This window comes from Lepidochelys kempii, chromosome 24 (assembly GCF_965140285.1).
Source record: "Lepidochelys kempii isolate rLepKem1 chromosome 24, rLepKem1.hap1, whole genome shotgun sequence".
Classification (NCBI taxonomy): Eukaryota; Metazoa; Chordata; order Testudines; family Cheloniidae; genus Lepidochelys; species Lepidochelys kempii.
Window position 1 is genome coordinate 3323734 of NC_136403.1, and position 13304 is coordinate 3337037.

The window sequence follows — 13304 nt, forward strand, 5'->3', positions numbered from 1 at the left end:
AAAAAACATTTTAAAGAATTTTTAAAATAAACCTGAGGGAAATTCCACAACATCTTTCGGAAACAGCTTGTTCTGACTTTTCCGAGTTTCTTTATGCTTGAGCAAGAATTCACCAAAATCAACCAGAATTCAGAATTTTGGTCTGCCCAAATCTGCATTTTTGTCAAATAAAAGTTTTTTGCCTGAAATATTTCATGCATCTCTGCACTCGAAAGCCTGCAAATGTTCTAGCTGGTGATGTCCATGCAACCTTAACTCTGCCCCTAGTGAGTCTGCTTTAGTTTAATTAATTAGATGATTGCATGCTATTATTTCTGCAGCATTGTCTGCCATTCAGTAGGACTTACTGTTATCTTAGTCATGATTATTTGGAGAACTACCAGGTCATTATGAAAATGTTTGCAAATATTGGAAGATTCTTAGACTTTTACTGTAAATAGTTAGTCACCTAAAATGTTATCCCAGATATTTCTCTAAGACAGTTTCAGGTACCTAACCAGAGGGCAAAAATGATACCATAGGACCTAGCAACCAGTCACTAACCATCAATTAGAAAGAGCTGGAACTGAACAGTTCCTGAAAATTGCTCATCAAAACCAGCTATTTGCATCCAACAAACAGACTCACATGCTGAGGGCAATAGGTAACGCTCTGCTAACCAATAAAAAGGGTCTCGATTCACAATCAATTTTATTGTTAGTATTATAGTAGTGTGAGAGGCCACAAGAACGCTCAGGGCCCTGTTGTGCTAGGTGCTATAAGCAGTCTGTCCCCGATCTGCAGAGTATAAAGAAACCAGACAGACCAAGTTAGGAGGGGAAACTGAGACACAGAGAGGCACAGTGACTTGCCCATGGTAGGTCAGTGGCAGAGCTGAGACTAGAGCCCTGGTCTCTAATTCAGTGCCTGGTCCATCTATGTGCAGGTAGGTAGGCAGGGCTCACACCTTAGGCACCTACATGTTGCATTGCTTCTCTCCCATCTTTCTTGAGCTAAGGAAGAACGATCCCCAACTAGATCAGTGCCTCCCTTTTTGTAACCTTCCAGTCTCCTCTGTCAGGTGACTCCCCTGTCACCCTCAATAGGTGTCTTCACTGCCAGGCAACCTCACCCCAGCTAGCCTAGTTTGGAGCCAGTTCCTTGTCTAGAGTGATCACATTTCAATGGCTGAGCACTTAAGTTAAATGACCCCTACTGTTAGGCCGCTGCCCCTACCCCCTCCGACATGGAGTTGAAAGGACAACAGAGAGGCCAAGAGGCTGCTCCATATTGGTAAAGGTACATACAGCGAGTTCATAACTTCACACCAAAGTCAGAAATTAGACAGAGAGATTTCCCCGAAGTATCACAGCCACAAGCAAGCAGCGTGAGTTGTGGGCACCACCATTACACTGGCATCTTAGCCATGAGTATTTGTTTGTTTCCTGCTCACTCTTTCTTTCATGCTTCTGCCCCTTTTGTTACTGTCCTGGGGTGTGACTGCCCTGCAGCATCACCCACTTCTGGCTAAGTGTGGCATTCCCTGCCTCACTTTCCCTTCTCAGGAACCCAGTAACTCCACTTCAGGCCTCTTGACTCAATAATACTCCCCAGGGGGCGAGATTCCTAATAAAAGCTGGTGCCAAATAATCCAGAACAAACATCTTTAATAAAGCAGAGGCTCTCCTGGCTTTTGGAGTTGTTCTGAAGCCCACCCCATGAGCCCTGTTCCCAGCCTGGGCTACCCCCCAGTCTCTCCTTGCGGCAGAAACCCCCACCCTCCTCCTGGAGCAGGTTAATTCAGGCAGTTGTTACCTCTCTCCTTAAAACAGGAGTCTGCAGCTCTCCTCTGTTGGGAGGAAGTACGTTGGTCCCCTTCTCCCAGCTCGTCCCCAGTTGGGAAGAGAGCCTTCCTTGCCCTCACCTCTCTGCAGGCTTCCCAGATATTTCTTTCTCCCTGGTCTGTTTCCTTTCTCCCAGGTCCCTCATAATTTGTCACAGGTGTGGCAATTTCCTGGACAAACCCTACTGAATACAGGTTAACCTTCTTGAATTAAGTTTATGTATCGCTGTGTGCCAGGGACAAGTTGGTGTGAGAGACAAGGTGAGGGAGGTTCTCTCTTTTATTGGACCCATTTCTGTTGGTGAGAGAGACCAGCTCTTCTGCAGCTCTGGCTTGTATGTCAATTCCCTCCGGGAAGGGAGGCCACAGCTTCTCCAGGTACTCAGAACAGTGGGGGGTTGTTATGCAAAATCCCTCAGGTTGTAACACCTCCAAAGAGGTCCCACAACCAGACATGCCCAACCCGTGAAAAAAAACCCACAGAAATTGGGCTTGTCTTTGGCTTAAGTGGCTTGCGAGTTGCTTGTTGGCTAGTTTTTGGCTTGTAGCTTGTTGCTTCTTTTTTCTTTTTATAATCTGCTCCCAGCAAGCAGGGGCAAAGGGGAATAAAGGGGGACAAGGGGCAAACAGGGGCAAGGTGGGGAGAGAGTCAGGGGTGCACAGTGGGCCCACCACAGTCCCAGACTGCATGCCGGGGGGACCTAGTCACATAGAGTGTTGAGGTACTTAGGGATTGGCTTGTTTTGGCCTTGTTTTGAAGTGGGATTAGCTTGATTCACAATAAATCAAAAAAGTCAGGGTGCTTATTTATGGCGTGAAAGTTGGCAACTATGCCCACAACCTGGAGCGGCTGCACTTTTAAACTGATTCTCCAGATCCCAACAAACAAAGGAAGGACTTTTGGATAAATAGCCTGAATTTAAACTGACTTAGGACCTTTGTTCTTATCCAGCAAACAGCCAGGATCCCTCCCTGCACCTCCACCTCCATCTGCAGAGAAAGTGAGGCTATTATAGCACCCAAGTAGTGGGCCTTGTCTCTGCAACATCATCTTCTCCTTAGTTCTCTAAGTCCCTGGTTCAATCCCCAGTGTGCTGGCCAAGATGGTGGATATCTCACGAAAGCTTATGCTCTAATCAATTGGTTAGTCTCTAAGGTGCCACAAGTACTCCTTTTCTTTTTGCGAATACAGACTAACACGGCTGTTACTCTGAAACCTGTCTAACACAGTTATTTCAGGAGTTCGTTTTGGTCTTGTGCGTTTCACCAGGTCTGCCCGGGAACGGACCAGCGCAGGCAATCGAGGAGATCGTTGCGTTCCCTTGGCTTTCACCGGAATGGCAGCCTTAGACCCAGTTATGAACGAGGAGGAGAAATCCAAACGCCAGGATGGAATCGGCGGTCTTCCGAGCCAGGGACAAGGGCACGGCTGAGTTCTTCTCTGAAACAAGACAAGAACCTGTTATTTATAGCACCTGCCGGCTATTTATTAACAATAATACAAATGGGCTGCCTCGCCCCTGCCATGGAAAACCCACAGGAGGGGGTAGACTTTAGGGGCAAGGATGGGCAGGGGTCGAAGGAGAGGGGAGCAAAGAGAGGATGCACAGCAAAACACAGGGAAAGCAGCCCTGTCCCTGGCCTGAGCGCTCTGCCCCCCCATATCCCCCAGAGCGTGCAGAGAGAGCTCCCCCCGCTGCTTCAATCACCCAGGATGACTCTTCTCTCCTCCCTGTGCAGAATGAGCCAAGGAGACACCCCCAAACCCCAGAGGATCCCCCCAGTTATCGACACAGGCTCCCAGAACCTCACAGCTGGCTCCGGAACCCAGTGCCCGGCTGCAACGGCACTGTCCCTGTGGCTAATCGTCTGGGATCCCCCTAGAACACACTATCTGCACTGTGCCTTCCCCCCCAGCCCCCCCAGCCGCTGCATCACTTTGTGCCTTGTGCTAACGCAGACACCATGCCCTGCACTGGTGCCTCTAATGGACCCCCTTGGTCGGGCCCTTGCCAGGGACTGCCCCTGCGACCTCGAGCTCCAAACCACTGGCCTCGACCCCCTGAGGACTCAGCCCCTCGCCCGAACGGCAGCCCATCAGCAGGCGGCTCTCCTGTGTCACAGGCACCCACAGTCCCTCCAACCCTGGGCAGCGTCACGCCGCGTGGCCAGGATCCCTCATCCCACCCGCGGCACCCCCAGCAGCCTGGCATCCCCAGTCTGGCACCACGGTGACTGCAGCTTCACAGCAACTCACAGCCCAGGGCAGGTCAGTAGAAGACTGCTCTGGGGTCCCCCGGGGAGGGAAATATACACTGGGGAGCAGCGAACGAGACTCTCGCTCAAGAGTCACCAAAACCACGGCTGCCCTGCTTCAATTGAGACCGAACCAGAGTGGCTGCATAGCTAACCTGCACAGCCAGATAGACGCAGCAAGATAAATGAATGCAAAGTGAATGTTACCATCCCATGTGCAAGGGCTTCTGTAATAGACCAAGCCCGCCTCTTCGCTGACGGGGTTGCTGACGACGCACTTGTAAGATGCGTGACTTTCTGACTTTAACTGATCGTCCAGTGTGCTGCTATTTTTGCCCACAAAATCCTTTTCATTCTTGTACCAGTGGTAGGCCACTTGGGTGGCGTTCACAGTGCACTCCAGGGTGACATTGCACCATCCATCTTTGTTGTCCCTGTTGGTGACTTTCACACTGGGCTTAGGGACAGGCTCTGGAAATAGGGAAAAGAGAAATTCAACAACAGGCCAAACCATGACAGAGATCTAACCATGGGCCAGATCCTCAGATGATGTAAACTGGTGGTGCTCCAATGAAACTGATTTATACCAGCTGGGGACGTTGCTTGTATAGATTTTATACAGAAGGGTCTATTAGCGAGACAAATTCAGACTGCAAATAAGGCATAAAATTTTAACGGTGAGAGTAATTGACCATTGGAACAATTTACCAAGGAGTGTGATGTGTTCTCCATCACTGACAATTTTTAAATCAAGATTGGACATTGTTCTAGAAGATCTACTCTAGGAATTGTTTTGGGGCAGGTCTCTGGCCTGTGGTATCCAGGAGGATAGGCAAGATGATCACAATGGTTCCTTCACGCCTTGGAATCTTTGAATGATGCTCATCTAGTCTGACTGCCTGTGTAATGCAGATCAGACAATTTCACACAATGGCTTCTGCTTCCAACCCATTGACTTGTGGCTGGATGAGAGCATATCATTTAGAAAGAGGGTCCAACCATGATGTGGAGACCTCAAGTGATGGAGAATCCACCATATGCCTGGGTGAGCTGTGTGAATGGTTCATTTCCATCCCCGTTAAATGCAAACACAAAATGAGACAAAACTTTCTTCTAGCTTCAACTTTCAGCCAGTGGATCTTGTTCTACCTTTATCTGCTAGATTGATAAGAGAGGGCTCTTCAGAGACCTTCCCCGTGTGTTAGAACTGCTTTGAGAGCGAGTCACCAATTTACCTTCCCTTTGATAAGCTAACTAGAATAAGCTCATTAAAAAGTTTCCCACCGGAGAGCATGTTTTCCAGATCTCATTATTTTCCTTCAGCATTTTGGGGGTGATGAAATACACCCCATTTGGACCAGATACATTAGATCAACAGTACCAAATTCCCTGTGTATTCCCCCCCCCCCCCCGCCAATCCTGTCTACCCACCATCTCACCTAGCAGAGTGCATGTGACCCTAGGGTCTGTCTGGTTGCTTAGATAACCTCCCTCACCCCAGCATCTCTCAGGACTCCATGGCCATATCCTCACACCCTGAAGCACGGAGAGACCCCTGGCAAAGGCCTTAAGCCAAGATATTTAAACGTGACTAGTGACTTGTGTGTCCCTCAATTCTGGATCCCCTGTAGGATCCCAATTTTCAGAGCCCAGATGCTCAGCACTTTCTGAAAATCAGGTCCCTTTAAAGTGTGCCCAGAAAATGGGGCATCCCAAATCCTTAGTTATTTTTTGGAAACACTGGCCTAAGTGACTAAACCAAATCTCCTGGATGCCAGTCCAGTACCTTGGCTACAAGACCATCCTTCCTGGCCCTTACCAGCTTAGCCTGGGGGGGTTAGAATCATAGAATCATAGAATATCAGGGTTGGAAGGGACCCCAGAAGGTCATCTAGTCCAACCCCCTGCTCGAAGCAGGACCAATTCCCAGTTAAATCATCCCAGCCAGGGCTTTGTCAAGCCTGACCTTAAAAACCTCTAAGGAAGGAGATTCTACCACCTCCCTAGGTAACGCATTCCAGTGTTTCACCACCCTCTTAGTGAAAAAGTTTTTCCTAATATCCAATCTAAACCTCCCCCACTGCAACTTGAGACCATTACTCCTCGTTCTGTCATCTGTCATGGGTTATCAACTCATTTCTTTTATGGAGCCCCCTTCCCCGGTGGCCTTCCTGGCTCTCACTAGCTGGTCTCCCCTGCTTTCTGACGTGTGTGTAGCTGTTCCTTGAAGACGTCTGGGTGGCTCCATTACCCCACCTTCTGCCAGCAGGGCAGCAATCTGCTTTTGCCTCTGTTCCCATTTGGTCCGTTGTGGGAGATCCCAAAACAGGAATGTCATTAAGGTCGGTACCTGACCCCTCCTCTTAAAGCCCCAGCCACAAAGATTCCAGAAAGAACAGCTCTGGCGATGGAACATTGGACCCAGAACCTGAGCTGAGGATCTGGCCCATTTCTAGGAGCCTCTTTGTCCCATCCAGGCTGTTACCTGCTCCTTCCCCTGCCTTGTGGGCATTTCGGGCCGGGGAGAGAGGAAGGTGCATTATCGGGGCCCTTCTACCTCACCATCCCTGACCCTTGTGTGAAGAAGCCGCTCCCGACTCACCGTACACATTCAGTTGGATAAGTTCACTTTGCGTCTTGCTCTGGTTGTTCTCCACTTCTATCCGGAAGATGCCACTGTTTTGCTTCTGCAGCTGGACAATTTCCAGGGTGTGATTCTCATGGTAACACAGTTTATTATGAAAAACGTCATTGAGGTAAACCGCTGTCTGATTCCGTTTTTTAGTCAGGATCTTTAGGGACTCATCGAACCACCAGATGATCTGCTTGTATTCCTCTGGGACTGGCAGTTTGGGGTTTAGATACACCATGCCACGGACAATCCCATTCACCTGATTGTGCGGCACCTCTGTGGCCTCGAAAGCTGTCAACAGACAAAAATCAGGGTTGCAATGGGAAGCAAAGGAACAAGCGTTACTCTTAGTTAGTTGTTGGGTGAACTGGGACAAGCTAGCACAAATGCCTCTTGCTGTGCCTCAGTTTCCCCCTGTAAAATGGGGATAATGCTACTGGCTCTTTTGTGAAGGACTTTGAGTTCTTGTGACAATCAGGTTCCAGACTGCCCTTCCCAGTGGAGAACAGAAGATTTAGGCCCCCCCAAAATGAGCAATGGAGCGTTCCTTGAGGCCGGTTTAACCCCAGTCTGTATCGATGTTGCATAATGACCATCATGTTCAGACTATTCCAAGCTTTCACAAAAGCACTTACTCAATATACTCCCATAGTACAACAATACACCATGCAATCAGTGGGCTCAGCGGCTCCTTTTTGGGCCTAACTTTCTGTTCTTCCCCTTATGGTGTCCGGACCCAGTATCACAGATCTACAGCCGCAAAGAGCCCTCGCTCTAGGTATTGTTATGTTGTAAGTCCCTAGAAAAACGGAGCCTTGATTGCGGGCCACTAGGTCTTGAACCACTCTGATATTTGTACTGAAAAGGCTTGTCAAACCATTTATTTCCCAACAACAATATAATACGCACAAGGGCCTGCCGGTGTCCAAGGGGGCCTGGAGCAAGCAGAGCATTGTGACTTTGGTATCAGCGAGGACGAACGTATAAGAGATTGTCTAGAACATTGGGGGAAATTAGAGTTGATGCCTGAGCTAACTGGGGCCTGGGGGTACCACCTGGACAGAGGGGTGAGTTAGCACAAATGCAAGTGACCCACAAAGGGAGAAGTGAAAGGAAGAGCAAGAAGAAGCAAAGAAAATGCTGGAGAGGAGGGGAAGAAACGCCGTTTAGAGGACAGACCACTAACGGAAATGGAGATCCCTGGGCAGAATGGTGGCCGGTGTCGCGGGGGAGACACAGGCCAAATGAGGTCTGCCCAGCGGGATGAAAGGACACTGACTGCCTGTCCCTCAAAGCGCAGAGATCAGGGAGACTGGCAAGAGGGGGACGCCCATGTCTTGGGGTCAGTGCCCCCAACCGGCATTCGGGAGCAGGCGTGGGCTGTTTATTGCCAGGGGCAGGATTCTGCCATGCTGCTTTCTTATGTTGAAATTATTGGGATTACTTCGGCAGTGAGGTCCTAGAAATATCTGCGGGGGAGGGGGCTGTGTTGGGTGTTTAAACAGCAAATGTGGTTTCCGCAAAAAATGACAGTTTCCGTGGGAAATGAACTTCTTCTTTGGCTTGTCGGGAAAATCCAAACGGAATGTTTCGCCCTTCATCTGTGCCCAGCTGGGCTAGTGCAGAACCTCCCGCCCCTGTTCTCCTCCAGCCTACATCTCCCACGATGCACAGCAGCCGTTCGTGCAGGGGGGAGTCCCCACGAAGTGTCACTGCGGCCATGAAGCAGGAAGGGACAGAATATTCTTCCAGCCTGGGCAGATTTAATTCATGCACCAATATTTCCCTTATTTGCTCTAACAGGTGGATCCTGCCAAGTTCGGCTACACCCTGACAGCACTGTCACCAACTCACTGACTTTGGGCAAGTCACTGCCTCACTCTGTGCCTCAGTTTCCCCCTCTGTATAACGATTCCCAGAGATCGCTGTGGTAAGGCTCAGCTAAGGTCTGCATCCTTTGCTCCTTGGTAAGTAAAGTTGCTACAGGAGTGCAAAGTGTTGTTTTTATTTCCAGTTTGGACTTAGATTGCACCCTTTTTTATTTTCTCTCCTGCCCCTAATTTGTTCTCTGGGGTCCTAATCAATAACCAACATACCAATGGCCTCGTCCTTTACATTTCCTGTTTCGCCCACCCTCCCCATCTACAAATTGCCCGGAATTAGCAGGAGAGGCTGCTTTATGCTGAGCCACTGCCTGTCCCCATCATTTCCTGTTTCAGAGGCCATTTCATCTTTTGAGGGAGTTTTTTGTTTTAAATCATGGAAAGAGCATTTTCATGAATGACACAAGTAGCAAATCCAGCAGGGGTCATCTTTAGGGTCAGCAATTATCAGCAGTCAGAGCTAAAGTCTCACACTTGAGCTAAAGGAGTAACTAACTCCATTAGCTGGTAGCGATAGCAGATTGTTACCCCACCATCACCAGAGTGGGAGGGGACAGACATATACATACACCAGGTGTGTTAAACACATTCATATTTATAAGCTGGACCTTTTGAATTGGTAATCTAGCAAACAGAGTGTGCGCTATTCACTGGAGGCAGTATCGTCTAGTGGCTAGAGCACTGTACTGGGATTCAGGAGACCTGGCTTCTATACTTGGCTGTCCTGCTAGGTGAAGTCACTTTCCTTTTCTGTGCCTCAGTTTCTCCCACTCTGAAATTGGGACAACGGTACCCATTTAAAAAGCCCATTGAGATCCATGGGTGAGAAGAGCTAGGGGTGATTGTTTCTTGTTTGGATCAAGCAAAACGCCCTACACGTGACCGCTGCTGACTCTGGGGTAAGTTCAGCTCCTTTTACCACTTTATGGTCTCTTGATTCGCTGTGTGTGCTTCACCGTTGCTGCTGTGTGATGGTGACAGAGTGGATTTTGCTGTTTCAACTCCGCCTACGAAGCTGGACATCTTCTCCCGTATGCAAGAACTACCATAAAAAGCCATTACTAAGGGGGAGGGGGAAATCACAAACACCACGTGACCTGCCCTAGACACGTAATGGATGACATAAGCATTAACAAATACACCACCCTTTACACCAGCATTGAAGGCACTGAAACGCCTCTAAAAAGTTGGGCCTTTCAACTTCCCTCCCCCACACCACCGCCATCATATTACCAACCCTGTGCCTCCCAAAATCACGAATGAGGTCCCTCACGCATGAGATTGTCTTTTTTAAAATATTAGTTTTGGGTTCTTTTTTATGTGCCTGCTGGGTTTTGAATGTTTATGGATCATGTTTTCAAGCTTTTCTCCACAACCACAAGGGCTAGAAATTTAGCATTCTTTTTTTTAAAAAAAAAGTGAGATTCTTACATAATCACAGGGCTCCAGCAGCTGGGGATTTTTAGAAAATACCAAGACTCGCAACAAATTCACAAGAGTTGACAACAATGGAATCCCTATTTCGGAGTAAGTAGAGCCAAACCCCTGTCTGATTCCCCTGATCACTAGAATGCTATACGCAGGAGGAAAAAAACAACCCCTTCTGACCAGAAGTGTGGATTTTGATGGCCCTAATTTCAGTGCGTGCAGGAACAAATGTTGTCAATGATAAAAAATGACGAGCTTCTAGATCCTTGGAGACTGAAATACTCTAGAAGTTTTCTCTGGAGCTTTCCAGTCTGTGGCCTGGGTTTAGCCCATGGGCACAGTTCTAACCGACTTCAGAGAAGAAAAACTAGGCAGGGTAAGGAAATGTCTGTTCCAGCAACCCAGCTAAATACAGTTAATGAGCTCTAACAATCTCTCTGGAGCTTTGATGCAGCGACTTGTGCGAGCCCCTCGGCTTTGGTCTCTGCGATGGAAAAAACGGGCTTTCATTTAAAAAACAAACACAAAAAATAAGTTTCTAAGCCTGTTCTTGTGATGAGCCTGAAAACTGTAACTTGAAAGGAACAAGGCAGCCGTGCTCCACTTAGTAAAGAAATGTCGGCAAAACACTGGATCAGAATTTATATCCTTTCCCCCCGCTCCAGCCCTCCAAGATAAAACTTATCTACCACAAGGCAGGGGAGTTTGAGAAAGAATCAAATCACTAGCACGCGCGAGCAGACACACAGCCCAAATCTGCAACCCAGATCCAAAAAGCGTACCTTGTAAGCTGCTGAGCACCACCAGGTATGCAAAGGTTTGACCGGCTGCCGCCATCTTCCCCAGCCTCGCGGCAATCTAAAACCAGGATGTCCTCTAATCAAGTGACGTTGTCAAAGGACCTGATTCTCACTTACACCACCCGTGTAAAAGGGTCTTAATACGGGACTAAATTACAGGTACACCTGCATTAAGGCCCCTTTACACTGGGATAAAAAGGGCTTGGTGTAAATGAGAGACAGGCCAAACCGATTTTAAAACAGTTACTTTAACGAGGAGTGCAGTGCATCTTTTCAACTAATCTAAAGAGCAGTTGAAATTCCCTTTTTGCAGCATGTGACAATTTGTCAAAGAAAACCACTTCCTTGAGCAAGTTGCAGTGTATGAATACAGCATTTTAGGCGTAGACTCTCATGCAGCAAAGTTCTCTCCCTCCACAGGCTAGCAAGCCAGTGAGGCCAATGAAAGGCTCGGAGTCCAGGCAGCTGTAAATCAGAATCTCCTTCAGCTGGGCAGGGATGAAAGTGATATTAAACACTGACTGGTCCGGGGGCACACGCTGCCTGGACTGCGCCCCCCGGGGCTCTGGCCGCTGCCGCAGTTAGCAGCAGCCAGGAGCCCTGGGCCTTTTCAAATCACCGGCCCCGGGACAGCTGCCCCTTTTGCCCCTCCCCCCCATCTGCAGCCCTGCCGGTAGGGTCACCAATGGGGGGGGGGGCAAAAGGGGCAGCGATGTTTAAAGTGCTACCGTGGCAGCTCTTTCACCTCGGCTGCATAAGGGCCGGTACCAGCTTCTTAGCGGTACACTGTACTGGCCCGTACTAGCCTACTTTCACCCCTGCAGCCAGGATACTGTAGCACGCTGGCTGCCTTTGTGCCGGGAATGGCTGCAGCCCCTTGCAAAGGAGCGCGGCTAACCTGCCCCTTCATTGGGCAGAATCCCAGGGGCGGTGTCACTCTCCGTAGAGACTGTGCTGGGCTGGAGGCATTGAGCTGTGCAGAGGAACCCCAAAATATTTGGTCCTTGCAAGACAATGCCTCGCAGCCTGCCATTGTTCGGAGTCACATCTCTTGTAACGCGGCCCTCCCCAGCCGGGCCGAGTCATAGACTTTAAAGTCAGAAGAATCCATCGTGATTCTAGTTTGACCTGCACATTGCAGGCCACAGAGGCTCACCCACCCACTCCCATCACCTCTGGCTGAATCACTGAACTCCTCAAATCATAGTTTAAAGACTTCAGGTTACATAGAATCCACCATTTACACCAGTGGTATAAAGGGGCCTTGGTGAAAATGAGACCCCAGGGTCAAACTTCAGGCCCCAGGGTCAAACATTTATCCTGTATAGCTGCTTTAAACAGTGCTTAATTAGTGCCAGGGCTGGGCAGGTCATAGCCCCGGCACCTGGGGGCTTGCCACATCAGTTATGAAATTGCTTGAGCCCCGGCACCTCTTCCATTACAAATTAAGCTCTGGCTACAAATAACCAATCTGGGGACATTTCTCCATTGCACAAACAGGCCACATCTTGCGTGGGTGAACCAACAGCGCTGTGTTGGAATCAGTGCAGAGACGCTGATTCACATCGGCTGAGATCTGCCCCATTAGCAGCGCCTTGGCTATCCAGCTGAGTGGGCCGACCGGCCAGTTGCAGCACGGGTCTGCTCAAGTGACCCTACGAATGGCATCGCAGGGCCTGCGTGCTTGTGACTCAGCCGCTCTGCTTCGGATGCGATCAGCTCACAAGTGAGATGGGAGAGGCAGTTTAGGAAATGCCGGGCTGATAACCTCAGCCTGCCCTCTCTCACAGCATCAGCAGCCATAAGGTTTTACCCACCATCTGCTCTTGTAGATGATCATGCCCTCAGTGGTAGCACAGGGCAGTAGCTGATTGGCTCAGTAATTGCAACGTAGACCCCGATTCAGGAAAGCACTTATGCATACGCTTAACTCTAAGCATGTGATTAAGCTCTATCCACAATTTGAAAGCATATGCCTAAAATTAAGCCCAGGCTTGCTCTCTTTCCTGAACAGGGATGCTTGCCTGAACTCTGGGACTTTGTGCATCACCCACAGAGCAGTCCACAAGTCCAGTAATATCCAGCTCCTTGCTCTCAGCAGCACGGCTCAGAAGTGTCAAAGTAGTAAACAGAGCGACAAGGGGAGCTAATATCGTTTATTACCCGAAGAGGAGCTCTGTTTAGCTTGAAAGCTTGACTCTCCAGCAGAACTTGGTCCAAGATATTACCGCCCGCACCTTGTCAGTCTACTATCCTGTGCCCAGCATGGCTACAACAACACTGCACAAAGTAGTAAACACTTATTTGTAATCACTGATGTCAGCAGCAATGGCAGTGAAATTCATGCAGTGAGCTAATGTGCCGGGTAAGACGCACCAGCGCTTTTAAGCTGCTGAGTTCAAGGGGAGCCGGTGAGAAGGGAATGCTAAGATGCTCCCACACGCGGTAGCTGGAAGCCAGCGGTCTCCAAGAGTTAGAACCTG

General features: G+C 49.1%; 1 protein-coding gene across 1 annotated transcript; it reads right to left on the reverse strand.

The window, feature by feature from the left end:
- Positions 1–86: 86 nt before the first annotated feature.
- Positions 87–11058, reverse strand: LOC140902713 (CD48 antigen). Its single transcript, XM_073323075.1, has 4 exons — positions 10804–11058; positions 6681–7001; positions 4286–4549; positions 87–3263 (listed from the first exon to the last, which is right to left on the reverse strand). The coding sequence occupies exons 1-4, from the start codon at positions 10856–10858 to the stop codon at positions 3169–3171; spliced, it is 735 nt and encodes a 244-aa protein (XP_073179176.1). The 5' UTR covers positions 10859–11058; the 3' UTR covers positions 87–3168.
- Positions 11059–13304: the final 2246 nt, after the last annotated feature.